The following is a 27,244-nucleotide window of genomic DNA, read 5'->3' as shown; positions in this document are numbered from 1 at the left end:
ATGCGGTCGCAAGTGCGCGGGCTGGAGGTTGTAGTGGATTGAAGTGGGTGGTGGAGCGAAGGAGTTGGTAGATAGATGGAGGGGTAGAGGAGGAGTTATGGGAGAGAGGTAGAGAAGTTTGGGTGGAGGAGATGTAGAGAAGTCGGAGTGGGAGAGGTGAAGAGGGGGGGATGATGGAGGCGGAAGTGAGGTTTTCTGGGAGAGTTGGGGTCGGAAGAAGGGAGGTCGTAGAGTAGATGGAGAGTGAGGTGAAGAGGTGAAGGACGAAAAGAAGAGTGGGAGGTGAAAATAGGAGGAGAAAAGTCGGTAGGTCAAATGTGAGGGAATGGGCAGGAACAGGAAAGTGCGCCTCAGTATTTTTTTCTTTTCTCCTTCTGTCTGTTGTTTGGACTGGGCTGGGGGGGGGGGGGGGGGGGGGGATGTAACACTCAAAGGTACTTACCAGGTAGTGATGCTCTTGTAGAAAGCCAAGTACCATTTCTAGGTGATGTGGTTAAGAAAGGTAGGTACTTCCTATTACCTAGTAAGAAAGGTACCTGTGGTGGCTGGCTTCTTGAGGTGGTCCCAGTGTGCAATAGTAGTGGAAATGGTTGGCTGCTGACTGTTGGTAGTACCTAGTTGAGTATGATGAGGGGAAGACTTAGGGGGGTATTGGCTGCTGGAGGATTGAAATACCACTGTTTCTTAGTGGAGAGGTTATGAGTGGGATGGAAAGACTGTGAAAACAGGCCGACAGGACCTCTACCGATTCACTGTACCAGTGGGGAGGGGGAAGAAAGCCTTAAATGGGATGGAACAACCGTAGAGACAGGCAAGGTACGAGGGTAGCAGACGGCAGGTGCCTCATCACTCCAACGGCGGCTACTTGAGATGCCGCCCTGCATCAGCTGATTACGTGTACCTTGCACACCGACATTCACTGAAACGATACATTCAGGGACGCTAGGGCCACCAACTCATCATGTATCCTGCCCCTCCTGCACATGCTTCCCGAGCTGTATCCAAGCCGTACACGGTACCTCACCCAGGACCCCTTCCTCTCCCTCTAACGTGGAGCTTACCCAGCACATGGACGCTTTCCTCCTAGGGGGCTCTGAGGGGGTGCTCTCTCGTCTCTTGGAGGACAGACAGATAGATCGGAGCTCCCTCCTGTGACGTGATGCGCTCGCTAACTTCTGTAGCATCATCTACCGACATACTCACACAGGTGCGATTTGGCATCGACTTGGGTGATGGACAAACGGGGCCCGCGCAAAATGAGATACCGAGGAGCCGCTGCGGCGCCCAAGCTTCCTCAAACCCGTCGTTTTTGAGAGATTGTCTCAATCGTCAGTGGTCACCCGTCACACACCAACCCCCCCCGCCACTCTCCTCTCACACGATTTTTGCCACCGCCTCGATGCGTCCCTCTATTGGGGACATATTAGAGCTATCCCTCCCTCCTCTCCCATCTTTCACACGCTTACACGTCGTCGAGCGAGGGCGGGGGTGAAAACTCTGGGTAGGGTTTACAGGTGTCCTCTTGAAGTACACGACGGTACCGCCTTGCATGGAGCTCTCTCGGACCGATCCCCGCCGGGACACACAACAGGGAAGAAGCATTCCCCGGCCGTCTCGAATCGCCGCCCATTCCAGGGTTGAATCATTCGACGCAATGCGCATTGCTAGTCTCTCCGGGATCTGGCGGTGCCTGGATACCCGCACGCATCGGGGCTTTCGCTGGCAAGAATCTTGTTGGGTCAAGCAAGTGAGCAACTGAACTGGCCGCATCTGCCCAACTCGCGACATGGGGATAGGCTAGCAGACGGCTCTTCCGACTTTCCAACATAGCAGCTAGTCTCGCTCGATCCCGGTCGCAACCTGCACGTCAATGACGGACCTGTCGCAGGCTCGAGACGCAAGCGCATCAAGCGTCCCAAGCTCCAGTTCCTATCAATGACCCGTGGCTGACCAATTCCACACATCCACTCTCTCCCCCTCCCACACCAAATCGGTCGGACGCCTTGATCAACAACGGGACCTTCGTCGCTCCACCCGTCACGTTGCGGTGTTGCTGTGCGGCAGCCTATACATGTGTCGCGATGTTAAGCGAAAGCGGGTATGGAGTACAAACGACCGTGGTTGCTTGGCTCTCTCCGATTGACTCAATTGGTACGCCGAACCACGACCGGCTGGCGCGGCCGATGGATCCAGACCCCCTGGTCTCGGTCTTGCTTGGAATAAAGCTGTCCATCACCTGTCAAAATGCCACATCAGAAACCCCATGGTAGCCAATGCCGTAACTCTGGCCCCTTTGGTCTTCAGATTCTTGTCATTCGGATATCGTTGAGTCAACCGCCCTCAATCAAGAGGGCATTACGGAGTCGTGCGACCCGACGTTGCACCGTCTCACTATCCGGATTGCGCGGGTAATATCTGATTACACAATCTGGTGAGGAGAGCTGCGACATGCTCCTCTTCTTCCAGCCTCCCCGGCCGCCATCTCACTAGTGCCCGGCTATCCGTCGTGGCTAAGGTTCACCCCCCCAAAAGCTACGTTGCAAATGGAGTCCGGATTGGCCATGAGTGCGCGCTGCCTCTCCAGCGATCCTCACGAAGAGTCACTGTTGCAGTAGTTCCTTAAGTAGCACCCGTCCCGTCTCGTCTCATTCGACGAGCCTTCGCCTATTCCGACCCAGGTGAAAAGAGAGAAACTCGTTACAGGATTCCGAAAGCCCGCTTGCCTATTGGTCCAGAGCAACCGTCCCTGAAAGCCTCCGTCATGTGATGGGTTGCCGGGCACATTCGTCCGTGGACGCATTGCACGCAACACCTGGCGCGGCCGGGGGTGCCCTGATGTCTGGACAAGACGACTTCGGGCGGAAAATACGCACAGCGTTGAAACAGCGTTATCGAGCACCAGCACGGCCTCGTACGTGGGGACTACATGAAGACGTGAGTGTTAAACGACAAATCGTAGGTCATTGGTACTGTGTCGCACGACGTAAATGTTCGATGTTATGGAAACTGCCGCCCCGACGGATGTTAAAGTAAGCAATCGAGGTATAATATGTTCGATATGTACAGCTGAGATAGTGTCCCCTCCACCACTAAAGCATGAGTCTCCCTTCACCTCTGCCGCAGCTGCTTCTCGTGCTCGACCCAAAAGTTCTTGCAGGCCCTGTGGCCCCAATGCTCGACCCACCATTCCCCGAAGCTATCCTCGACATCGAAATCGACCTTGCTCACCCGCTCTTCGCGCTTCAGGCCGCAGATGACGCACGGCTTCGGTGCCGTCGGCACGACCTTGGCCGTTGACACGGGCATCGTCTCGCTGATCTCGGGCACGCGGAGCTGATCGCGCGGCGACTTGACCGTCGAGTTCGCAGCCGCGACAGCGGACCGCAGCCGACCGACGTGCTCTCTCCACACGCCCACGACGTCGGCGGTCTCACGCTCCTCGCGCGCCGCCTGCGCCTTGTCGACGCCCGCGAGCTTCATGCCCTTGGCGCCAGCGGCCGAAATGGCCATGCCCTGGGCAAGGAACTTATCACGGTGCCAGCGGAGCTTGCGGCCGGTGATGACGCGCGCCGCGACGGTGGCGAGGAGGAGGTAGGCACGGAGGAAGGTCACGGTTCCCGGGTCTGAGAGGATGCGCTTCTTGAGGGGTGCCGCCATCTGGCCCGTGGGCTTGAAGAGGGACGAGTTTGCCAGGTCGAGGAGCTGCGGGAAGATGGAGAGGAGCACGGAAGGAGGGGGGATGTTGATGGGCGGTGGGGCGTCATCGCTGACTTCGGGTGCCGGTTCTGGCTCTTCCCCGGGTTTCGGGCCCGACTTTCTGGTGGTGAGTGAGGTAGATACTGCCGGCTTGACGCCGTCGACAGCGTCCCAGTCCCAGCTCTCCGGGGGTCTGGACGAGTCAATGGCCGAGGGCTCCTCGTCAGGGAATTCTTCAAAGTCTGGCCAGTCTTCCTCCTCCTGTGCCTTTTGAAGGCTCAAGGCTGTCGACGACTTTTTCACCGTGGCGGTGGGTGGCTTCGCGGGTGATGTTTGCCCGAAAGACGGCCAAGCCGTGATGGGTGTGGGAGAGTTAGGCTTGCCGTCCTTCTCTTCCTTTTTGAAATCCGCAGAGGTCGGCGTGGTGAGACCCAGGCCCGGAAAGGGATTGCGCTCATGGAAAGACGGCGACTTGGGGGCCTGGGGATATGGTGAGACGGGGGCAGTGAGGCTCAACGAGGAAAGTTGTGGCTTTTTTGACGGAGGCTGGACAACCGGAAGAGGATCGTCGTCGAGAGAAAGCAGGTCCATGGACGGTGGAGGTTGCGAGGTCTGCGGTCTTTGCCGTTGAGCCGGTCTAGGATCCAGCGTCGGGCTCATGTTCGCGCCAGGAAAAGGGGTCTGTACGGTCTCAAAATCGCCAAACTCATCATCATCATCATCTGCTTCTTCTTCTTCTTCGTCGTGTCCGCTCTGGAGCTCAAACTCTTCCGCGTCAAAGAGAATGTTCGGGTCCGACTGCTTAGCCGGTTGGGGGCTTGGCTTCCTCTGCGACCCGTATACCTGACTGGAGAATCCAGGGCCTGATTGCGGCTGCACAGATGTCGTCTGGAACGAATACCCTGGGCTGGCCGGTGACTTGGAAGTCGCCGCTTGCCATGCGACCCCAGGGCTAGGATGGCGGTTCGGCACTTGCCAGGACAGTCCCGGACTAGGGGCGGGTTGCTGGTTCGGCGAGGGGAGCCCCGGGCTCGGGATCGGCGACAAGCCCGAGCCGTGAGGCATGTCCACGACGTTGACGAGGTTGTTTGTCATGAGATCAAAGGTGGAGGCGCGCGCGATACGGTTCCGCGGTGGCGGCGATGACCTCACCTTGTTCGTCTGCGGAGGCATGACAAATGAGCGCTGAGTCGGCGTCGGCTCGGCGACCTCGAAGTCGCCCCATCCATCATCGTCGTCGGTAATCTGTGGCGCCTGCTTAGATTGCTGCTGCTGCTTCTGCTGCTGAGTGGCCGCCGAGGATGTGAAGCCGGACGAAAACGAGCCGAAGTCTCCCCATCCTCCGTTGCTGGTACCGCTGGCACCGCTTGGTTGTTGCGTCTCAAAGTTGGGCCATGGTTGGGTCTGCTGGGCCGGCGCCGCCGCCGCCGTGGATCTGTTGCTGGCGAAAGAGGCAAAGTCAAAGAGATCCGTCGACGATGCCGTGACCTGCTGTGGGCGTTGATGCTGGCTTTTCTGCGGCTGCCCCCCCGCTTGCTGTTGTTGCGGCGGAGGGCTTTGGTAGAAGCTGTCGAGGTCTAAGAGATCGGCGCTCATTGCTTCGGGTCCCGTCACCTGGGAATACACATGCTTCTGACCCGAGGTTCTGCTGGCGGAATGTGCCTTTCAGGACGGGGAGACCGGGTGAGAGAGGAAAGCAAAGCAACGAGAGGAGTGAGCAGAGGTTGAGGTCGAGCAGCGGCAAGGAGGACAAAGGAGGTTCGGATAAAGATAGCTGACCTTTCAGGGCTAGGCTTAATCAAATAGGGGATCGCCCCTCGGCAACGGTGGTCAATGGGGCTGAGAGAGGTATAGACGAAGGGGGAAGGGACTCAGAGAGGGGTTCCACGCGGCTGGAATTGAATAGTGGTCATTTCGAGCAGGTGAAGTGGGGGGGGGGGGGTTGCAGGGGACATCGAGGCCCCTAAAAAAGCTCGAGTAGTTTGTTGCAGAGCGCCACAGTCCACAGCGACTGTTGTATGCGGGAGAGTATCCTTGACATAAGCGCGAGCTTACCACTGTCTGGTGTCAGAAATGATCTTAGATAACTAACTGCCTAGCCCGACAGAAAAGAAACGGATTTTTCTCGCCCATGTTTATGACTCGGTGGCCGCATTACATCGAGTGAGTTCTGATTGTTCCAATCAATGCCTGTGGGATTCCATCTTAGGGACAGAAAAACGTATCTTATAGACTGAGTTTATTGCGTAATTGAGTGCCAATGCAACCATGCTTCTTCTTTTTTCAGGGCCTCCATCTTTCCTTCATACCAGTCAGCCCTGAGGCCATTTCCAGGCTGCTACAGATGAACATGCGATAGCCACATTGACTCCCGTTTTGAGAGAACCGGGCCGGAGGTGGCACTGCCAGAAGTCGGCACGGAGCTTAGACCACGCCGGCTGCGTGGGGGTCGGCGCTAGAAATAACCAAACCCAGCTCTAAAATTTCAAGAGCCAGGCAGGGGGTCGCAACATCTCGCTCCTCCATCAGAGGATTCCAGCTCCGAACACGACTCTCACCGCGCCTGCCCACCCAACATGTCGTCGAGAACACTGGCATCGCTGTGCCCCAGATGCCAACTGACCTTACGGCCCCAACCATTCCCGCGACTGAGAACTTCGCCATGGTTCACGCAAAATGCCGCCTACCGTTCGGCGGCGAAAGAGAAGCCGTCGCGCATGGTTCTCTCTGACAACGTCGCGAAACCCCGAAGCAGAGATGCCCGCCCGCCGAGACGACAGGTCGAGGGGCCTTTTGGTGGCATGAACCAGACATTCGCCAGAGTCCCGGAAGGGCCCCGCCGTGCCGCTTCGCGGCCGACCAACTCGAAAGCGCCGTCAGGCAGACCTAGCAGAGGAGGCGAATCCCAGTCCTCGTCCGATCCGAGAAAGGCGCTCAAGATGCAACGGTCTCTGGCAGGTGTGTCGTACGGAAAGAGAAACGTCCTGAAAGACAGGATGCAGGAATACGATTCTTTTGACCAGTTCGACCTTATCCCTGCCGTCAAGAACGCCATCAGCGAAGATCTCCTGCGAGGGATGGTAGACATCAAGCCGACGCCCGTCCAGAGGCTTGCGATCCCGGCCATGCTGGGCCAGACCAGCGCGTTCAAGGTCAGAGGAGAGAAGAGGCAGGACTTTTTGCTCGCGGCCGAGACCGGTTCAGGCAAGACGTTGGCCTACCTGCTGCCCGCCGTCAATGCCATGAAGATTGCCGAGGAGGCAAACCCCGATATCCAGGCCTACAAGAAGCGCTTCGAGGAGGAGAGGGCCAGGGAAAAGACATCCAAGTCGAAAAAATTATCCTCGTTTGACGAGCCGCACCCAACCTTGGCAAGACCTCGGGTCATTGTCCTGGTTCCTTCTGCGGAGCTCGTCGACCAGGTCGGCAGAGTGGCCAAGATGCTCTCCCATGCCGTCAAGTTCAAGTCGGAGAAGCTTTCTGCCAACATCAGCGCCACTGCGATCCAGCGGAACTTGTACTCGCCGCGCGGCGTCGACATGGTCATCGCAACGCCTCACTTGCTCGCTTCAATCGCCGACTCCGACCCCAACGTGCTCTCTCAGGTCAGTCACCTGATCGTCGACGAGGCCGACTCACTCTTCGACCGAAGCTTCGCACCCGTCACCACGACCATTATCGACAGGGCGATGCCGTCGCTGAAGCAGTTCATTCTTTGTTCGGCGACCATCCCCAAGAGACTGGACAACTACCTGGCCAACAACTTCCCCGACATGACCCGCATCACGACGCCGAACCTTCACGCCATCCCCAGAAGAGTCCAGCTCGGTGTCATCGACGTCGTCAAGGACCCCTACCGCAACAACAAGAACCTGGCCTGTGCTGACGCCATCTACACCATTGGCCGCGAGGCGTCCAAGCATGAGGGCCCGATTCAGGGCGAGATCGACGTTCGCCGCGTCATGGTTTTCGTCAACGAGCGCGAGAAGACGACGGAGGTGGCTGAGTATCTCCAGTCCAAGGGCATCGACGCCGTTGCGCTGAACAGAGACACGGCCGAGAACCGCCAGTCCGAAATGCTTAACTCGTTTACGTCGGCGGAGCCCCTGCGCTCAATTGTGTCCGAGTCTCTCCCTGAGGGTAAGCGGTCGCTACCCAACACCAAGGTCATTGTCGCCACCGACCTGGCATCTAGGGGCATCGACACGTTGGCGGTGCGGCATGTCATTCTCTACGATGTCCCACATACCACCATCGACTTCATCCATCGTCTGGGAAGAGCTGGACGCATGGGACGTCGTGGAAGGGGTATCGTGCTTGTTGGAAAAGACGACAAGAGGGACGTTGTTTCCGAGGTCAAGGAGAGCATGTTCATGGGCCAAGCTCTTATTTAATGTGCTGCTCGGCTTGGGCGAAGGAGAATGTTGTACAATATGTAAAACCACCCTGTATAACAGAAAAGAGAAGAGTCACGGTTCAAGGATAGGATCACACACGCAAACACCTGAGATAGATAGTCACACTGACGAATTCGAGGCGTAAATGCCTCCTGATGTAATATTTACCTCCCAGCATATCGTTTAGTTCCTTGAGTGACCCAGCACATACGATTGGGCGTCAAACTTACACACCGATGACTGGATCGTGCGCCGTGAACTATGTCGTAAAGTGTCTAGTCTGTGTCTGTGTGAAGGTGTCAAGGTGTGGCTGGTGATTTTTGTGGCGCTAGCTTCTGCCTGCTCTCAATCTGGGGAGTGGGTCGCGACCCTGCTGGCGGAAGGTTCGAGCTCGCGACGCGTCCCGCTCGCAGGCGTTTCCCTCCCACATCACATCAAAATATCACAAACCATCCCATCCTTATCACAGCCTGACCCCTCGGCTTCATGTGAACCGTGCCGAGCTCTTGAGACTCCGATAAATACGTGGTATAAAATTATTCAGACATCGACCTAGCATCAACAAGCAGACCAGAATCCCAGCCATGCCGAGACCCAAACGAGCGCGTCGCGCGCCGCCCGCGCCCGTCGCCGTCGCCGTCGCGCCCGAGGCGAAGTCAAGCCCCGCGCCCGCCTCGGGCAGCGATATCTACAGCCACAGCGATCGCGAGCACTCGGTCATCCGGAAAGAGCTCGAACAGGAGGACGGAGGCGAGCCGTCTCGCCTCGCGGGGGGCGGGTCCACGCGTCTGAGCAGGGGCGCCAGTTTGCGTCAGAGGCAGGCGCTGGAGAAGTCGGTCCGCGCGCGAGACGAGGCCATGGATAGGTTGGAGGATGAGCTCGACACGACGTCTTCTAAGGCAAAGACGTCGAGCGATCAGCATCAAAAGTCCGACTCTCCGGTCGAGTTGGAGCTGGGCAGGAAGACGCGCGCGACGCCGGTTCAGCATCGGAGGGACACGACGGGGCTGGACCTGGACGACGACATGTTTGAGGGGCTCGATACCACGCTTGGCGACGACGACAATGTCGATGACGCTGCACCGCCGAGTGCGCCGCGATCGGATACCTCGACTTTCAGTGTTAGCCACTTTAGGCGCCGTGGCCGCGCACCGAGTATTAGCATCAACAAAGATGACGCGCCTATCCGGCCGAGCAGTCGCGGAGTGGGCAGCACCCCTGGCATCAGTTCGACTTTCAACATTGGAATGTTCAAACGCCGGCGGAGGGAACCGAGTATCTTGGGCACGGCGCAGAAGGAGCGTGCGCAGCGGCCGATTGAGCTATCGTCTGGACCCGAGTCGGATGATGAAGAAGGCGACGATTTCGAACCTGAGGCCGAGTCGACGCCGCTGCAGAACAAGCGCAAATCACAACCCCTCCGAGCGACGACGGAGCCCGAGTCTGAGTCGCAGCAGGTCCTCGCGCCGGATTCACAACCTGTCCAGAAGGAGGCGGAGCTCAGTTCCAGCACCGCGTCACGCAAGCGCAAGAGTATAGAGAACCACGAGGAGGCGGACCGCCCAGTGAAAACACCACGGACCGAGCCTGAGGCTGAGTCTGTGCCTGGTCTGGGAGATGACGACAGCGATTCAGAACTCTCTGAACTGCCCTCGCCCGTTCTCACACCTACGCGGCCGTCCGCTTTCCCTCGCCCAGTAACCCCGAACAGGGATGAGATCATGGCACCTCCGGAGAGCAGCGACTCGGAAAATAGCGACGAGGCATGGCCCGACATCCACACACTCACCAAGCAACGCCGACGCCGTGCCTCGCCGGCTACGCCGACGCGGGACGGCAATGTCTCCGACGCCTCGTCACCACCTTCTCTCACGCACTCCCCCAACTTCCCGGCGACGAGAAATAAGTCCCGGCAGAAGAAGCAGGCCAAGTCGCCCAAGGTCACCACGGCGGATCTCACCGGGCTGTTGCCCCGCAGACGCCACAAGAAGGCTCGAGACCCTTATAGCGCGGACGACACAGAGGAGGAGGATGAGGTCGACGCCTCGAACATCCCCGAGCACGACGACGAACTCTCGTATGCCGGCACGCGCACCCGCTCCCGACGCACGAAGATCACGCCTCTTGACCGTGTCACGGCGAATCGGCCGGCCTCCCGTGGTGGCAAGACGACTGCGGCGGCCGAAAAGTCCAAGGCGGCGAGGCGTTCTTCCACACGCACTTACAGCCGTCGTCTGTCAGACAAGGAAAATGAAGGCGCAGTCGAGGACGAGACTGAGGCGGAAGGCGAGGCGGAGGCCGGGGCCGATGGCGACAGTTTCGCTCCCATCCAAGACGACGCCCCTGAGAGCCAGGAGAGCAGCGACCCCGCCCGCAGCGCTGACGAGCTGAAGAAGGCGGCGCGCAAATTCAAGGAGGTTGATCGCTGGGAGCTTGAGTTTGAGGAGATGACAGAAGCCTCGTCACCGAACCGGGATGCGCGGTGAGGAGAAGGATTCGCGGGATCATTCTGACGAGTTCGTTGTTTCTTGACTAGCTTTTTGTGGGAGAAAACAGGAGAAATGGGCGAGCTTGGGAAGGGCAAAATGGGACGGTTTTTTCACTTTGACATGGCTTATGAAGTCGGAAGTATCCACACCGACGCGGTTGGGTCTTTGGGTTGTTGTGCGCGGGGTCTAGTTGGAGGTATACCTTTGAGCGTACACTTGTCGCGTCGTTTGGTGTTTTTGAGTTGCTGAAGGTCCGTGGCGTTCGTGACGCGTCGTATCGACATTGTCGTCCTCATCTCGAGACGGGCAAGGGGCGTTTTGGTAATCAGTTACAGAAGCAGCTGCTAGGGTTGTTATGCGGATCCGATGGCGATTACATTCCCTGTTATGCCGGTGGCGCGAAGCATGGTCTAATCTTTTTCGATTCTTGCCAAGGTATCGTGGCACCCTTTCATAGGTGCCGTAAACTTTTCACCCCCATATGCCCCGGAACGCCTGAATCTACATACCCCGACCTGGACGCCAGTTCCTCGCGAAGAGACGAGGAGCCCATGAAGCAAATGACTGAGAAAGGAAAAAGGGGGGAAGGGAGAGGACGTATTTTACTGCTTGAGGGAAACGCTCTGTACCGTCTGCTCGACCGTCGGCAGTAGATTGTAAAGCAGGTTCGGGTCCCGCAACGCGATGGTAGTGTCGTCCGGCAATCGACCCTCCATGAACAGTGACTGCACAACCCCCCTCGTCAGCAATCATCCACAGATCAGAGAACTCTGCAAACTCACTCGCTTGACGCTGTCGAAGCTGTCCTCCTTGGCCGTGTACTCCCGGATGACCTCGTCCGTTTCGAAGTCGGCGTAGACCCTCGTGTCCCGGATGCGCACAATGACGTTGTCGAGACGCATGAACAGTCGGCACAGCAGCAGCATGCGCTTCTCGTGGACGCGGACTTTGACGCTGACGATGGAGATGCCGTTGTCATCGAGCTCGCTCTCGAAGAGCACGACGTCGTCGAAGAAGAGAATCGGGTCCCTTCGCTTGAGCAGCTCAAGCGGGATCTGCCGCGTCGCCGTGTCCTCGAGTCTGTGATGTCCCTCCCGGGCGTCGTCGGGCTCCCTCAGCGAGCCGCGGTACTCGGTCGAGTAAGACCAGTCATAGGGTTTGACAACCTCCTTGATGCCCGCGCTCGTCTTTTCCCTGCTGGACGACCAATCCCGGGCGTAGGCAACCTTGAGCATCTTTTTGTCCGTCTTGTCGACAGCGTCGAGAGCGTCGTAGGCGTTGAAGGAGATCGACCAGCCCGTCGGTACGTGGGAGACGGAGACGAGGTTGTCGCCAAAGATCATTTCGGGGACGGGAATTCCGAGCGAGGCCGTCATCTCGTCGATGGGGCCGGCCTTGGAGATGGGGAGCTTGCGGGAGGCGACGCGAAAGTTGCGCTGGGTGTGGGTTGTCGTGGCCGCGGCGAGGGCGGAGGGGGTCGGGAACGGCTCGTTGGGGGAGGTTATGTGATTCATCGTGGGCGTCGGTCGTTGGGATTTGCGATTTGCGATTTGCGATTTGCGAGTTGATGGGCGTTCGCGATTATCCTGCAGGGTGCTTCGGTAGGAATCGTTTGTGGCGGCGGTCGGAATTGTTGGTGTTGAGGAGAGATTCTGGTGTAGTGCAGCTCGGGTCGGAGGTAGGGACTTGTGCTGGAGCTCTGTGATGGTGGGGTTTGGCGGGGAACACAAAAGAGTCTCGGGACCCCGATCCCTGCATGTCTCGGTGAGCCCAACGTCATTTCAAGGCCGCCGCCGAGCACACCGGCGCACTGAAGGCGAGGACGATCACGGTACGACGGAAGAGAATTGTGACAAAAATCCGAACAAACATGGTTACATGACTTGGGTCAAGCTACAAAAAACAGCGAGCAAGGAATCGCTTCGAATAATAATACGTAACTGAAACCCGAGGGAAGATCATTAAGCATTGAAGGGATAACTAGCACTAACCCAAGTCTGTAAAAGACATCTAGACTCTTAAAATAGAGCAATTGCGGACACCTGTTTCCTATAGTAATGAATAGCTCGGGGCTTCGGCGACTTATTCTTTCCTAGAAACTCCCTATCTTTCCTTTTTCCGAGGGGCTCTCCTCCCCTCGATGTTCACCTGATCAGCTCGGGTTTTCTGCTATATCCTCAACGTCGTCCTATGAGAAGAGTCCGAAATCCTCGTTCAGGAGTGGCAAAGGGGGGGACCACCGCTCGGTAAGAAACAAATGCTCTTCTTCCCCCATATGCTCTCGCAATTTGTCTTCAATGGCCAGAAAGGCATCGCTAACCATCCACCGTCGATATTCTTGCTCTTTATGGCCGACTCTAGCGACATGGGCTGTGATGTACTTGCGCATGGCCGTGTCGGCCCGCTGGACGGCCGACTTGAGTGGGTTGAAGCAGGGCTTGTCGAGGTCTCGTCTTACGGCATAGAACATCTCGAGAATGGTGATGCCGCAGTCCCATTGACAAACGAGCAACCCGACGAGGCTCCTTACACTCGTGCAATACAAGGCTTCGAGGTCCGCATCCCCGAGAAGCTGGAAATGCCACAGCAGGACGTCCGCCGCGACGTTTCCCCACATCCTCTCGAGGGGGGCGTCCTTGTGCCTCATGCCTTTGTGGTGCCAGAAGAGATGCCAGGCGAACCTCCAGCAGAGGTAGCGGGTATAGGGGGGCGTTAAAGAGGGCATCAACTTCGTTGCACGCCTCAGTCTGTCCTGCCATTCGGGCGGTGCGGAATATCCCTCCGCTGGCGGGTGTCGAAGCTCTAACCATTCCCTGTCCGTCTTGAGTACGCCGGGAACCGATTTCAATTTCACCCAGGTCTGGATGTACTCGGGGGTTCTCATGGCGATGCAGCTGCCGTCGTTGTATCCAGGACACAGCTGAGGGGAGACTCGGATCATGGTCGTCACCGGCCCCGGAAATCGGATCTTGTCCTCGCTCATCCTAAGGACCCAGTTGCATGACACGGGTGCTATTATGCTTCTGTCGCACCGGTCACATTTGACGTAAATCTCGACATGGCGCCCGATTGCATAGGCCTTCTGTTTTAGAAGTTCCAAAGGTAGTAGGCGACATTTAGGGACGACCGGCAGGGTCGGACTCGGATGATAGCATTCCATCTTGTGTCTGTTGAGACTGAACGCTGTCGACGAATTCGGGATCTTTGGTGGAGAAGAAATAGGTATGGTAGTGTTGAACCTGGATTGTAACCCTCGAAGTTCTTGAATGTAGAAGGACGTCTGCGGCATGTTATTCCAGTTGATGCGAAGAGGACTGCGCGGGCTGGTGACCCTTCGATATACCGACGTGGTAGCTCATCGGAGATACATTTAAGAAGTTTGGTTAACATTTCCCACCCGAACGGTGCGTATGATCTTTCAAAAATGAAACTTGGGGAACGTATCATCAAGGCCGAGGTATGGGGCGAGTATGGAGCGAGATATGAACTCTATCGTGACAAGCGTGGTGATAACCTCAAGTTGATCTGGAATAATCATTGCTCGTTGGTTGATCAACACCGCAGTGAGATTAAAACCTCTGTCTTACAAGCCAAGAGGTAACAGGCGCTACTCGACGGGTACAGCAACCACACTCGATTCAAGTCGTTTGTGGGTGCTCCCACCCTTTTCATCCCGTCACTAAGAATCATCACAATGCCGTAGTGTTGAGTGAGCTGCATGCAACTATCATGGGAGGGCGATGCTGGAACTGGGATATGGGGTGTGGATAGTGCCTAGCGGAGATGCCATTCGACCTCTACAGAACACAGAGCTTCCTGGGCAACACACCTTGACTAACCAACCATTGGCCAGGCGCATGCCTTGAAACGGGGCTGGGAAGGATCAAGCTTAGATCTTGGATGGGCTGGAAATGTTCACGTCAGACCGCTGACAGCGGCTGATAGCTCAGACGAGGCGGTTGTTCCCAGCAATGGAGGCATCAGCTGGAGTGGAAAGTGGGGGGAGGGAAGAGTCAGGTAGACCGTAGCATACGGTGCTGTTCCTGAAAATAGCGGGGCAGGTCGCTGCCCTGTTGTTGCGGTTGGCTGGATCCCGTCTCCCTGGCAACCACCCCGACCCCCGTTGTTTAGCTTCCACAGAGGTTGGTGCATCGTTATCCGAAACCTTTCTTAATAAACCTGACAACCAACTCCAGGTTTCCTCAATCCCAGAAACCCTCCCAGTGCATCTCTTTCTAACCAGCAGGGAACGCTCGTCTTAGTTACGCACCTCCGGCAAAGATGGCTACTCGAACGTTGGAGTCGCGCTTTGAGCGCATGTCCGTCAATGACGAGAATGAGCCTGTCGACGGCGGCAAGCTCTACTCCAAGACCCAGGTTCGTGCCTCTCGTCGGCGTGCTCTCCCCACCCGGCAGTACCATGGCTGACACGAGGCGTACAGTCCTTGGTCAAGACATCACAGCTCTCCCAGAGCTCGAGCAGACCGAACCTCGTCAAGGTTGCACTCCAGTCCCAGAGCACCAACGCCGTCGCCTCGGTAACGCTGCCCTCGCAAACCGTCCAACGGCATGCGAAAAACCCTGCGTCGCCCACAAGAAAGCCCCTCCCCTCAACCTCGTCGAGGACGTCAGATGAGGTCGCCGAGATCGAACGCAAGTCCGCCGTGTCCATCATCCTCGAGCCCTCGACGCCTAAGGTGTTCCATCTGGGCATGTTCGAGATCGGCCGGCCTCTGGGCAAGGGCAAGTTCGGCCGCGTATACCTTGCGAGAGAGCGCACGAGTGGCTTCATCTGCGCCCTCAAGGTCCTGCACAAGAACGAGCTCCAGCAGGGCCGCGTCGAGAAGCAGGTTCGCCGCGAGATCGAGATCCAGAGCAACCTGCGACATCCCAACATTCTCCAGTTATACGGCCACTTCCACGACAGCAAGCGCGTCTTCCTCATTCTCGAATTCGCTGGCAAGGGCGAGCTGTACAAGCACCTACGCAAGGAGAGCCGCTTCCCTGAGTGGAAGTCGGCGCAGTACATCGCCCAGATGGCGTCAGCTCTGCGCTACCTGCACCGCAAGCATGTTATCCATAGAGACATCAAGCCCGAAAACATCCTCATGGGCATCCACGGCGAGATCAAGATCTCGGATTTCGGCTGGAGCGTCCACGCCCCTAACAACCGCCGCAACACGATGTGCGGTACCCTCGACTACCTTCCGCCTGAAATGATCAAGCCCGGCAGCTCGGACAACTACTACAACGAAAAGGTCGACCTCTGGAGTCTGGGTGTCCTGACGTACGAGTTTCTTGTCGGCGAAGCGCCCTTCGAGGACACGCCTGTCATGACGCAGAGGAGGATTGCCCGGGCTGACATGACCGTCCCGTCGTTTGTCAGTCCCGAGGCCAAGGACCTGATCAAGAAGGTGAGTCAACGTGCTACCCAATGCACCGTTTTTGTTAAGACTACATGCTGATGCCGTCACCCAGTTGCTCGTCCTCGACCCCGAGAAGAGAATACCTCTGGAGCAGGTCCAGACCCATCCTTGGATCGTAAAGCACTGCGTCAAGGGCGAGAGAGCCGCCAACCGCGAGAGGAGCTCCTAATTAATGACCCTTATGATTCATGCATCACAAACTATCGAGGCATAACGGCCCTTGTAGGATTAACGGCGTTTCTTCTTTACGGATTCAGGCGGGCTCTGATCTATCTATGGCTTGGGGTTTTGGAGGGAAGTGTGGTTTCCATTTGCATGTACGGGAGTTGGGTACCGTTAATGTCCGTCGTTTTTTCAAGTATGAAGAGAGAGGAGAGAGAAAACCAGACAAGCATAGCCATTCGTCGTCAAGTATTGCTGTTATTTTGGGTGTTTTGCTTCCATGAAAATAAATACAGTAGTGCATCCAGCTGTTTTGGGGGGTATTGTACACACACACACACACACATACACACACACACACACACACACACACACATGCTCGTCTCCCGAGCCCATCCGTCACCACCATTATCATCGTGTCTTCCTTCCTTTCGCCATCCCATCATCTATAAACCTCGTCAAAGGGCCGCGTGTCGCTGAAGCACGATTCCCAGACCTGGTTCACCACCTTGGTCGCCTGCACGTCGTCCTTGCACCTTGGCCGGTTGAGCACGGACTGAATGGCGCGCTTCCGCACGCAGTCCTGGAACTGCTGCGACAGGCTCCAGTTGCCTCTCGTGAAGGCCTCCCTCGTCCACCTGCACTCGCCGCTGAGCGTCGATGCGCGGATCTGTTTGTGCGCAAGTCAACTTTCCATTCACAACCCCCTCCCTGGGTCTCGGGAAGCGTCCGACGGGGTGGCCTACCTCTGTACACGCCGCATGCTTCAGGTCCAAGTCGCCCATCCAGTCGACGTTCCACCGCAAATGGTCCCAGGCGTGTACCATCTCGTGTGACAGCGTGTCCTCGAGGTGCTTGCGGTCCCTCACCTCGTTGGCGCAGATCAGGATGCCGTGGGCAGGGCTGAAGCCGCCGGACTGGCGGTGCACCTCGCCGTCCTCGGTCAGGCGGGCGGGGCAGCGCCTGCAGAGAATGTTGGACGAGTCGAGGTTGCCATTGAGGGCGGTGATCTTGTCGTTGAGGAAGCGCACGGTCGGGGAGAAGGCGAGCAGCCAGTCGCGGTGCTCCTCGCAGCGCTTGCAGTCGCGCTCCTCGTTGGCGCGGTAGCGGGCCTCGCGGTAGTGAAACTGGCCCTCGGGGGTCATGCGACCGGTGAGTACATTGAAGTAATTCATCCACCACTTGGTCTGCGGGTCGAAGCCCGTACGGGCGGGATCGTTACGGAGTTCACGCGGCGGTGGTTGTTGTTGTTGCTGCTGCGGCTGCGTCGACGGGATTGCCGCCGCTGCTGCTGCCGTCGTCGAGGGGGCCTCGGAGGACGCCGCAGGCACTTGATTATCGTCGAGAATCGTCATGCTGGGTGATTGGGGTTGGGTAGTGCTATGAAAGTTGTCGCTGGGTGTAGGCAATTGATTGAAAGGGTAGGTGACTTGGCCAGGATGGAGGTCGCGGATGGTATCAGATCGGGGAAATTTTGGCCGCTATCGATAAGGCTAACTAACAGTGCTAACAAGCTGATGAACCGCCAGTTTGGTAGGCCATTTACCAGCCATATCGTCGGTCCCCCTTTCGTCGCCAAACCATATTCAAAGATATCTACCAATGCGTGCTTGATGGTTCAGTAGTAGCATTGTGCTATTGACATCGGAGTCGCAGCAGGAGTGTTCTTGGCCTTCGCCGCTTTGCAACTTGAAGCCAATGGGTTCGGTCTCGCATCGCCCAACCCTAAAGTTGCTCCAGATACGATCAACAAAGGCGCGCCCTTCATACGCAACTTGACTTGGTGATACGCCAAGCCAGCCTAACATATTCCCCAACTTTCAAGCTACATGCGTGCATGATATCTACTTCAGGGCAGGTCAGCAGGGTTGAAAGCAACTCGGAGAAGCGACCGCTAAGAGATGAGTTATCGGCGAAGATCACAGAGTACCGGCATGGGCCACCTCTGTCCCCGGATTTCAAATTCTAGAGAAAGGCGACCGCCCAATCACAGGACTTTTCCGACTTGACTCCCGGGTCCTCTCCCGCCCGCCCTTCTCTGTTACGCCGGACGATCCCGATGTCGGGCCCTCCGGCAGGGTTTTTCCCCCCCTACCGAACCAGTCGCCCAGCGCCGCGAGCAGAAACCAAGCCTGACGACAAAGGGCGCGCAAAATACCACTGACCAGGGACCTTGAACATTACCACCCTCTTCGTCCCAGCGTCCCACATTTACTCGACAACTGGCTGGCCTGAGTTTCTGGCAATGGCGGAAGAGAGTGGTCCAACGTGTAAGAGGATCCAGTATTTTTCTCCCCTACGTAACGTGCCTGATGACACCGTTGGGCGCCCTTTGATTCTTCTGTTCTTGGAGCTATTTGTACTTATTTCGCATTGCGTTCCTGTGTTGGCAGCAAAAGGCGCGAGGTTAGAAGTAGAGAGAGAAAGAGAGAGGAAGAGCGTCTGTGACTAACTCTATATACCCTCGCTTGCAGATATGAAGCACCGTGAGAGTCGCAAACCCCTGACGGTGGTGCTGAAGCTAGGTGAGTCGCTCAGGCTTGTTTTCCACGATGATTCATACCAACTCATTTCAACAGGCACAAGCTCCATTGTTGATGAGGATACTCACCAACCCCTCTTATCCATTCTCAGTCTTATTGTAGAGACGGCGGTGAAGTTGAGGAAAGATGGCCATAGAGTAGTCATTGTCTCATCCGGTGCCATCGGCGTTGGTCTTCTTCGCATGGAGATGGACAAGCGGCCGAAGCACCTGTCAACACTGCAGGTTAGTCCTGTTTCTGCACTCTCGAGACCTCGGAGAACATGGCTGACAGGACTTGCAGGCGTTAGCGGCAATCGGCCAATGCAGGCTCATCAGTCTATGGGACGATTTGTTCAGCCACTTCAGACAACCCGTCGCCCAGATTCTACTCACTCGGAACGACATTGCGGATGTAAGCCGGAATGCCAGACGAGACCCATAAACATGTCTGACAGGATCGCAGAGGACGCGGTATCTCAATGCCCAAAACACGTTCAACGAGCTTCTCGACCTGGGGGTCATCCCCATCGTCAACGAGAACGATACCCTAGCGGTGTCGGAAATCAAGTTCGGCGACAACGATACCCTCTCCGCCATCGCCGCCGGCATGGTCCACGCAGACATGCTGTTCCTCATGACCGACGTGGATTGTCTCTACGACAAGAACCCCAGAACCCACCCGGACGCTCAGGCCATCGAGGTCGTCGAGGACATCTCCAGCATCCAGGCGGATGGTAAGTCGAAGCATCTGAGGAAGGATGTGGGACTCACAGAATCGTGCCGAAACTGACACGCCCCAAATAGTTTCAACAGCGGGCTCCTCCCTCGGCACCGGTGGCATGATGACCAAGATCGTCGCCGCGAGACTAGCAACCTCGGCGGGCGTGACGACCGTCATCACCCGCTCTTCCAACCCGGGCAACATTGTCAAGATCGTGCGCTACGTCCAGGCCCAGCAGCGGTCCTCCCCGCACCTCGACGCCACCGTCCACGAGGGCGACGACCACGACACCGACTACGAGCACCATCACGACCACGCCGAAGACCCCATGTCCCAGTCCACCGCCTCCCTGCGCCTCGACCAGTCCGTCGAGAGGCCGCCACTGCACACCCGCTTCCTCCCTTCCTCGGACCCGATCCGCGATCGCCACTTCTGGCTCATCCACGGCCTCAAGCCCCACGGCACGCTGTACATCGACTCCGGCGCCCACAGCGCCTTGTTGCGCAAGGCAGGACTGCTCCCCGCCGGCGTGCTTGACGTCGAGGGCAACTTCGCGCAGCAGGAGGCCGTCCGGCTCGTCGTCGTCGACCGGCTGCACGGCGCGAGCGCAACTCCTGGCGGCAAGCCATGGGGCGGCACGCCCATCGAGGTCGGCCGTGCGCTCGTCAATTACGCCGCTCCGGAGATCATGCGCATCAAGGGCCACCAGAGCTCGGACATCGGAGGTCTGCTGGGGTACGCCGACAGCGAGTACGTCGCGGAGAGGCAGCATATCCGAATCTTTAGCCGCGAGAGTCGGCCGGTAACGCCGAGCATCGAGAAGGTCAAGGAGCAGATTGTCGAGGAGGTGGTTTCGGGGATCACGGGATACGAACAGAAGCCATGAAGTCAGAGAGACAGGGGCGGGGGTGGGGATGCGGAAGGGGGACTTGGGCACGCGTGATGAATCAGAAAGCAGCCTCTTTTCCATGGTTCGAGGAGCTGATAGTACCGCGATACATGGCATAATTGTTGGACCTGCTGGCATTGTCGGGAACGACCAGCACATGAGCTCTCGTCAACTAGGGCACCACTATAAAGCCATTCGCTGTTCAGTTGCTTCTCGGCCACCAGTGTAACTGATATGTGATCGAACACGTGCAAAACCACTGCGTGGATCCTTCAGGTGGTTGCATAGTATTAGTTGAGGGGGCAGCGAAAGGCCACCGGCAGTACCAGCGTAGTCCCCCAGCTATAACATCGACCGAAAGAACAAGACTGCTGATGACCAACAAGAAACGCCGTCAAAATGCCCCACCGCGTCTTCTGACTCTTCTTTTTTGGTAAACCGAAAAACGCCGTCCCAAAGATGTACAACATAAAATGATATGCCCAAAGAAGCCAGAAGCAGAGTCGGCATTCCGGTCTCCTCCCGTCCTCCTCCATTCCTTCACACACAAAACAAAATCCGTTTAACCGGCAAAGAGGGTATCTTCGTCGCGCAGGTACTCGCCGCAGTCGGATTGCCTGAAGCACACAACACCAGTGGGGTCGAGACGGCGCGCCTCGGCCGTCGAGCGGGCGGTGACGCCGAAGCCGAGGGGCTTGTCGTCCATGGAGAAGACGATGACGCCCTGGTGTTCCGGACAGTCTTCGGACCAGCGGCCGACGTGGGCCTTGACGATGTTGCCACCATACAGGAAGGGCATCTCTCCATTGGGCTGTTTTCAGGGGCAGGTATTAGCGAATGTCGCTTCCGATAGGCCCTGCCGGGGGGTGGCCGGAACATACCTTGACCCAGATCTTGTATCTTGCGTGCTCGCTGAGAACCGGAAGCGCGGTGACGTGCAGACGGAACTTGCCGGTCTTTGTGAACTTGCCTGTATCGAGCGGATTAGTCGCAACGTTTGCCGCAGAGTGTCATGGTACACGGATATGGTTGGATGCGCGCAGGAACATACCCAAGCAGATGCCGATGCTGAGAAGCTTCTCGCGGGCGATGCTGGTTGCCAGATTGGCGACGGAGAGGCGCACGTAGTACACGCGGTCGCGGATCATGCGGAAGACGTAGCGGTCCGGCTCGGGGCCGTTGTCGAGCGGGGCGATGAGGTTCTTGAGCGAGCTGCCCATGTAGCTAGCCAGCTTGTTGAAGAGGGTCTCGGTCTCCTTTTCCGTAAGGGGACGCATGGTGGGCAATCTGTTTTAGTTTCTTGCCCTTTTTCTTGGGGATTCAGGCTGTTGATGTGTAGAAAAAGGGTGCGTTTCTTCGGGAGGGGAGGAAAAGACTTGCAATCGCTACCAAGCCCGAGAGTGGGATGCAGAAGTGCATCGCGATGCGAAAAGGTTGGAGTAGCGGCAGAAACCCAAAAAATTTCGGGCGGTCTGAGGGGTGTCCGGGTTTATCATTGGCCTGATTGATATGACTCCACTAAAAAGTTCTCGACGGTCCCTCTTTCAGAGCCGCCGGGGCCCCCATTCAATCTATCCGCGCATCGAGAAATCTTTCCCTCCGACGTGGAGAGAAGAGAATTGAGGGCCAGCGAAATAGAACAACATCGACCACCGACACCAGACGGACACGATCGACTGCACGCTCTTTAATCTCCCTAAAACATGTCCTCCAGAGCCACCAAACGCCGCAGGCTCACGCCGCCCCCCGAAGACGAGCACGACACCGCCGGCAAGGGCTCCAAGAAGATCCAGAAGTCCTTCTTCAAGAGCGCGGCTGGCTGGAATCTGGAGCAGGACTATGAGAACCGTCCACGCAAGGGGAAGAAGGAGAAGAAGAACAGCAACCGGCTGCCGATTAAGACGGCCGATGGCCGTGTCGAACAGTACCAGTCCCTCGAGGGCGACAACAGAGATGATGATGCCGCCTCGGTCGAAAGTGACGGCGAATGGCTCGAGGGCCGCGAGGACGAGGACGCCACCGCCGAGGCCGCCGCCGAACGGCTGCGCCAGGACCGCAGGAAAGAGGAGGAAGAGTCGAACCTACCTGAGCCCGTCCAGATCCACCAGGCCAAGGAGGAGCTCGCCAAGATCGCCATGGCGTTGAACGAGGACCCAGAGGAGAACGTCGGCGCCTTCAAGGCCCTCGCTAAGATCGGCCAGTCGCGCATTCAGGCCATCCAAAAGCTCACGCTGGCCACCCAGCTTGCCGTCTACAAGGACGTCATCCCGGGCTACCGCATTCGCCCCGTCGCCGAGGACGCCCCTGTCGAGAAGCTCTCTAAGGAGGTTCGCAAGCTGCGCGCCTTCGAGCAGGCCCTCGTATCCAACTACCAGGCCTACATCAAGGAGCTGGCCAAGTGGGCAAAGGCCGATATCCCTGCCACGCGCCAGACGGGGCAGAGCATCTCGAGCGTTGCCATCTCCTGCGCGTGCACGCTCGTCACCGCGGTGCCGCACTTCAACTTCCGCAACGACCTCCTCAAGATCCTCGTCAGCAAGCTCTCCAAGCGCAAGATCGATGCCGACTACGTGAAATGCCGCCGATCGCTCGAGACGCTCTTCGTCGAGGACGAGGAGGGCCGGCCCTCGATGGAGGCCGTTTCGCTGCTGACCAAGATGATGAAAGCCCGCGGCTTCGCCGTCGACGAGAGCGTACCCAACCTGTTCCTCCACCTGCGCCTGCTATCCGAGTTCGCCGGCAAGGCGTCGCAGGACCGCGTCGACCGGGAGCGAGACCCGGGCGCGCCGCCGCCGCAGTCACGCAAGAGCTTCAAGAAGGAGTTCCGCACCAAGAAGGAGCGCAAGATGCTCAAGGAGCAAAAGGCCATCGAGAAGGACATGCAGCAGGCCGACGCCCTCGTCAGCCACGAGGAACGCGAGCGCATGCAATCCGAGACCCTCAAACTCGTGTTCGCGTCCTACTTCCGTATCCTCAAGATGCGCGTGCCGCATCTCATGGGAGCCGTCCTCGAGGGCCTGGCCAAGTACGCCCACCTCATCAACCAAGACTTCTTTGGTGATTTGCTGGAGGCCCTTAAGGATCTCATCCGCCACGCCCAGGAGGACGCCGAAGATGCCGAGGATGTCGAAGGCGAACAAAGCCAAGGAGCCGGCGGTGATGACGATGACGAAGAAGAAGAAGATGACGACGACGGTCCGTCCCGTAACACAACCCGCGAAGCCCTGCTCTGCACCGTGACAGCCTTCGCCCTGCTCGCGGGCCAGGACGCGCACAACTCCCGTGCTCAGCTACACCTCGACCTCTCCCACTTCGTCACCCACCTCTTCACCTCGCTCCCCTCCTTCTCCATGAACCCGGACCTCGAGCTGACCTCAAAGTCCCTGCACATCCAGCCCTCGGCCGCCGCGGCGACACGCGACAACCGCGTGAACCTCCAGACCACCACCGTCCTGCTGCTGCGCTGTCTGACGGCCGTGCTTCTGCCCGCCTACCAGATCCGCTCCGTCCCGCCGCTACGGCTGGCGGCTTTTTCGAAGCAGCTCATGTCCGCGGCGCTGCACGTGCCCGACAAGTCGGCGCAGGCGGTGCTGGCACTGATGCAGGACGTCTCGCACACACATGGCAAGAAGATTGCCGCCCTGTGGCGCACCGAGGAGAGGAAGGGCGACGGCACATATAACGCGCTGAGCGAGAGCGTCGAGGGTAGTAACCCGTTCGCAACGACAGTGTGGGAGGGCGAGCTGCTGCGGAGGCATTTCTCACCCAAGGTGCGGGAGGGTGTCAAGTTGTTAGAAAAGGAGATTAGTAACGCGTAAAACAAAAAGAGGATGGGAATTCCAGAGCATAGAAGGAGTTGTTGGGACATAAAATAGGCGATCTTGTCCAATATTTAATGACCACATGCATAACCTTAAGCTCACGTCGTGAAAGTCATGAGGCCGCTCCGAGCCGCGCTACTGTGAAATGCTTGTGCAACACCCGCGCATCGACATCGACGATCAAGGCTACAAATAATTCCTCCGCAAAACCTCGTTGATTGAGTGACTATCTAAGGTCCGTTCGGATGGACTCTCTTACATCTCTGAACAAATAGACTGTGGCGACGGAACAAGTACTGTTAGACGCCAGAACCGGCGTCACAACGACGGCTCCTTCTTCGCCGAGCCCTCGAATCATCCTTTCCCAAATACCAAACCAACCATTTCTCATTCCCCCAACCGTCCTTTACCTCCTCGGCATATTCGTCATTTCCGAACGCCCATCCTGGAGCCAATGTAATCAGAAATTGGCCCCCTTTGAGCGGTTTCTCAGGTTGTGCCATTATAGGGCACCATTAAAGAGAACCAGCCGTAAGAGACAATTTATTGCATCGTCATCCGAACAATATTTTTTGGAATGGCCGCAAATAGTCGCCTGTTCCAGTGTCATGATGACGTGTTTCGATATGTCATCGTAGGGAGACTATCGAATCAGCATCTGGTAGTTGACGCAAAATGGCTCGAATGGTGGTCACATCCCAACTGAATCTGTGCATTCTCCGAGAACGAGTCAAGCCCAAATAGAAGACATGAGACCTCTGCCTCTACTAGGCTGCTGCTGCTGAGGTTGAAGCTGCTGCTGAGGTTGAGGCTGAGGCTGCTGCTGATGCTGCTGAGCGGGTAGAGGGATCATGTGGTGAGAATCCTCCCAGCGGGTGACACTGAGGCTGTCATTTTCGTCCGTCGCCGTGGCCGGGTTCGCACCAAAGTACAAGGGGTACTTTGCCTTGGTTCTCAGCAGAACAGGGCAGTCAGCCATAGCGTGGTCTTGAAGAACGACGTTGACTGCAAACTTGTTACGAGCCGCAGTGGACATTCCGGAGATGTCAACATCGCCGTCTGCGTCTGTGTTGTACTTCGAAGCTGCCAGGCCAATAACAGGGTGGCTTCTTTTAGGGCAGTGGCAATTGAGATCATCCGTCTTGGACTCATTGGCCATGGACTCCTTGACCATCTGATGGTCCGTAGCTCTGTTGACGTCCTTTCGCGCCGTGGCAAAGAATCTGTCTCGTGGCATGGCAGTCTCAGACGGGGAATGGCGGCCTTCGGTTGCGGCTCCGCGAGCTCTCAACTCCTGTGGGTCAGGAAGCTCCAACCCAGCTTCAAGCTGTTGAAGAGCCCATAATATCGTACCGGCCTTTGGCTGCTGCAGGAACAAAATGTTGTTGTCGGCCGTCTTCGCCGTCTTATCTATCTCGCCATTGCTCTGGCCCTTCTCAAGAAGACGAGAGATTTGCCCATCGAGGTTAATGGCAGGTCGGTTGATGGTATCCTTTCCATCTTTGAGAAGCACGGCAGAAGCTCTGGCGGTCAAGCTAGCGTCGAGCTCAGCCTCCGCAACATTGATTACATTCTGAGTACGGGCGCCGGTTGGCTCCGCCGTGCCCCAATGACTCTTCTCAAGGCCACTGGGCTTCAAAGTCGAAGTGATCTTGTCCAAGTTGGCGCCCGCTGAGACATTTAGCTGGCCTTGAGAAGTGTTGCTTTTGGCTGGAGCTGAAGCAGGTACAGGCTTGTGAGTGATGTTAGTCGGCTTCGGAATAGGTTGGACCTGCATGAAGGCTGCAGGTTTGGTCTGGTTTTCTCTGTGGCCCCCAAGCCAGCTCGCAAGGGCAGGGTCAACTTTCGGAAATGCTTGAGTGAAGGAGGCATTTGGCGTGGGCTGGCCTATGAAGGAAAGAAGAATCGTCAGTGAATAGGATGATGTACTTTGCCTGGAGACGACTTACTCGTTGTGCCCCGAGAATACTGGGATCGAGAGGTTTCCGCGATTTGCCCTGCACCCACGCCGCGGCTCGCTCCCCTGCAACCGGCTCGAGTCCCACCGCCACGCCTGGAACTACTTCCAGACCTGAACTCTTGTGCCAAGGCCTTGGCCGCTTCCATTTGGGCAGCTTTATCCATGCTGTCAACTGTATTGACTGTCGTTGGCGCTTGTATGTCTATGGTGGTACTAGGATCTGAAGCATTAGATAGATGAGCTTCGAACATTATGATAACGTCCATTTAGGTAGAATCACGAAGCACTTGATGAACTGGCCAGGAAGGTGCATTGAAGAGAGGCAACAAAAATAAAAGGCGGGAGAGAGAGAGAGAGAGAGAAATAGGCGGGATGACCTATGCCCAAGAAGCATGGAAACATCAAAAGCAGAAGAGCGGTTAGGGAGAGAAGCAAGTGACTTACTTTTTCCAGTTCGGGCGCTGGTGACCTCGACAGAGTCGTTCCTGATGGTACTTTGAGCCTTGGCTTGAGGCTGAGTCAGAGAAAGCGTGTAGAACGTGGAGATTTTTCGACGACTGGTGATCTTGGTGGGAGAGGATGGCGAAGAGGCGAAAAAGGCTTCGAAAGAGTGATGGTGATGGTGGGGATCGGGAAGATGTGGGAGGAAGGAAGGAAGGAGGGAAAGAAGGTTCGAGTAAAACAAAAACAAAAGAGTCTTGAGAGAGAAAGCGGAGGCAAAGGGCAGGATCTTACAGGTTATCGCTCAGCAGCTAATGCGTTGAAAAAGAGACCGGCACGCTTTCCCAGGCGATTTGTTGCGTTGATGAGTAGCCAGGCAAGAGCATTTGCGCTCTAGTCGAGGCCAGGAAGGCATTGCCCCTCTCCCATGATATCGTGAGTGGAAGGAGTGGGTTATGCTTTGCTACTTCCTATGTAAGTGCCTAGGATGAAACAAAGTAGGTAGATGTCACTTCAAGTAAGAGCTTAAAGAAGGAAGCCAGCACATATGTACTCTATAGATGTTGGATAATAATGCTCATTGCATTGTACATGGCTGGTTTATTGTGAGAATGTGCCGGCAGTTAGGGATAATCAGCAGTTGCAACTACCATATCCATGAAAATAAGCTTCATTTGTCAAACTTGCGCATTGAAAATGAGGGTGGTTAGGCACACAA

The 27,244-nt window shown here is 56.9% G+C and overlaps 11 protein-coding genes across 11 annotated transcripts; 5 read left to right on the top strand and 6 right to left on the bottom strand.

Annotated features, from left to right (window-relative positions):
• Positions 1–3,108: 3,108 nt before the first annotated feature.
• Positions 3,109–5,292, bottom strand: CH63R_02828 (Serine threonine-protein kinase ppk6; the record flags this gene model as incomplete). Its single annotated transcript, XM_018297803.1, has 1 exon — positions 3,109–5,292. One exon carries the CDS (start codon positions 5,290–5,292, stop codon positions 3,109–3,111), a length of 2,184 nt encoding a protein of 727 aa, XP_018162619.1.
• Positions 5,293–6,272: 980 nt separating this feature from the next.
• On the top strand, positions 6,273–8,090 carry CH63R_02827 (DEAD/DEAH box helicase; the record flags this gene model as incomplete). Its single annotated transcript, XM_018297802.1, has 1 exon — positions 6,273–8,090. The coding sequence occupies one exon, from the start codon at positions 6,273–6,275 to the stop codon at positions 8,088–8,090; it is 1,818 nt and encodes a 605-aa protein (XP_018162618.1).
• Positions 8,091–8,677: 587 nt separating this feature from the next.
• On the top strand, positions 8,678–10,579 carry CH63R_02826 (uncharacterized protein; the record flags this gene model as incomplete). Its single annotated transcript, XM_018297801.1, has 1 exon — positions 8,678–10,579. The coding sequence occupies one exon, from the start codon at positions 8,678–8,680 to the stop codon at positions 10,577–10,579; it is 1,902 nt and encodes a 633-aa protein (XP_018162617.1).
• Positions 10,580–11,184: 605 nt separating this feature from the next.
• CH63R_02825 (uncharacterized protein) lies at positions 11,185–12,096 on the bottom strand (the record flags this gene model as incomplete). The annotated part of the gene is made up of 2 exons (XM_018297800.1): positions 11,185–11,307; positions 11,365–12,096. 2 exons carry the CDS (start codon positions 12,094–12,096, stop codon positions 11,185–11,187), a joined length of 855 nt encoding a protein of 284 aa, XP_018162616.1.
• Positions 12,097–12,770: 674 nt separating this feature from the next.
• CH63R_02824 (uncharacterized protein) lies at positions 12,771–13,871 on the bottom strand (the record flags this gene model as incomplete). Its single annotated transcript, XM_018297799.1, has 1 exon — positions 12,771–13,871. One exon carries the CDS (start codon positions 13,869–13,871, stop codon positions 12,771–12,773), a length of 1,101 nt encoding a protein of 366 aa, XP_018162615.1.
• A 992-nt stretch (positions 13,872–14,863) lies between these two features.
• On the top strand, positions 14,864–16,177 carry CH63R_02823 (Serine threonine-protein kinase eg2; the record flags this gene model as incomplete). Its single annotated transcript, XM_018297798.1, has 3 exons — positions 14,864–14,959; positions 15,025–15,996; positions 16,061–16,177. The coding sequence occupies 3 exons, from the start codon at positions 14,864–14,866 to the stop codon at positions 16,175–16,177; spliced, it is 1,185 nt and encodes a 394-aa protein (XP_018162614.1).
• Positions 16,178–16,612: 435 nt separating this feature from the next.
• Positions 16,613–17,525, bottom strand: CH63R_02822 (Peptidase M76 family protein; the record flags this gene model as incomplete). Its single annotated transcript, XM_018297797.1, has 2 exons — positions 16,613–16,840; positions 16,917–17,525. 2 exons carry the CDS (start codon positions 17,523–17,525, stop codon positions 16,613–16,615), a joined length of 837 nt encoding a protein of 278 aa, XP_018162613.1.
• An 890-nt stretch (positions 17,526–18,415) lies between these two features.
• Positions 18,416–20,301, top strand: CH63R_02821 (Glutamate 5-kinase; the record flags this gene model as incomplete). Its single annotated transcript, XM_018297796.1, has 6 exons — positions 18,416–18,440; positions 18,645–18,695; positions 18,750–18,937; positions 18,987–19,106; positions 19,158–19,428; positions 19,499–20,301. The coding sequence occupies 6 exons, from the start codon at positions 18,416–18,418 to the stop codon at positions 20,299–20,301; spliced, it is 1,458 nt and encodes a 485-aa protein (XP_018162612.1).
• A 565-nt stretch (positions 20,302–20,866) lies between these two features.
• Positions 20,867–21,581, bottom strand: CH63R_02820 (60S ribosome subunit biogenesis protein NIP7; the record flags this gene model as incomplete). The annotated part of the gene is made up of 3 exons (XM_018297795.1): positions 20,867–21,115; positions 21,186–21,274; positions 21,356–21,581. The coding sequence occupies 3 exons, from the start codon at positions 21,579–21,581 to the stop codon at positions 20,867–20,869; spliced, it is 564 nt and encodes a 187-aa protein (XP_018162611.1).
• A 426-nt stretch (positions 21,582–22,007) lies between these two features.
• Positions 22,008–24,122, top strand: CH63R_02819 (Nucleolar complex-associated protein; the record flags this gene model as incomplete). The annotated part of the gene is made up of 1 exon (XM_018297794.1): positions 22,008–24,122. The coding sequence occupies one exon, from the start codon at positions 22,008–22,010 to the stop codon at positions 24,120–24,122; it is 2,115 nt and encodes a 704-aa protein (XP_018162610.1).
• A 733-nt stretch (positions 24,123–24,855) lies between these two features.
• On the bottom strand, positions 24,856–25,902 carry CH63R_02818 (uncharacterized protein; the record flags this gene model as incomplete). The annotated part of the gene is made up of 1 exon (XM_018297793.1): positions 24,856–25,902. One exon carries the CDS (start codon positions 25,900–25,902, stop codon positions 24,856–24,858), a length of 1,047 nt encoding a protein of 348 aa, XP_018162609.1.
• Between the last annotated feature and the right edge of the window lie 1,342 nt (positions 25,903–27,244).

Source organism: Colletotrichum higginsianum, chromosome 2, assembly GCF_001672515.1.
Source record: "Colletotrichum higginsianum IMI 349063 chromosome 2, whole genome shotgun sequence".
Lineage (NCBI taxonomy): Eukaryota > Fungi > Ascomycota > Sordariomycetes > Glomerellales > Glomerellaceae > Colletotrichum > Colletotrichum higginsianum.
The sequence above is the reverse complement of the archived record's forward strand: the minus strand, read 5'-3'. Positions and strand labels throughout refer to the sequence as shown.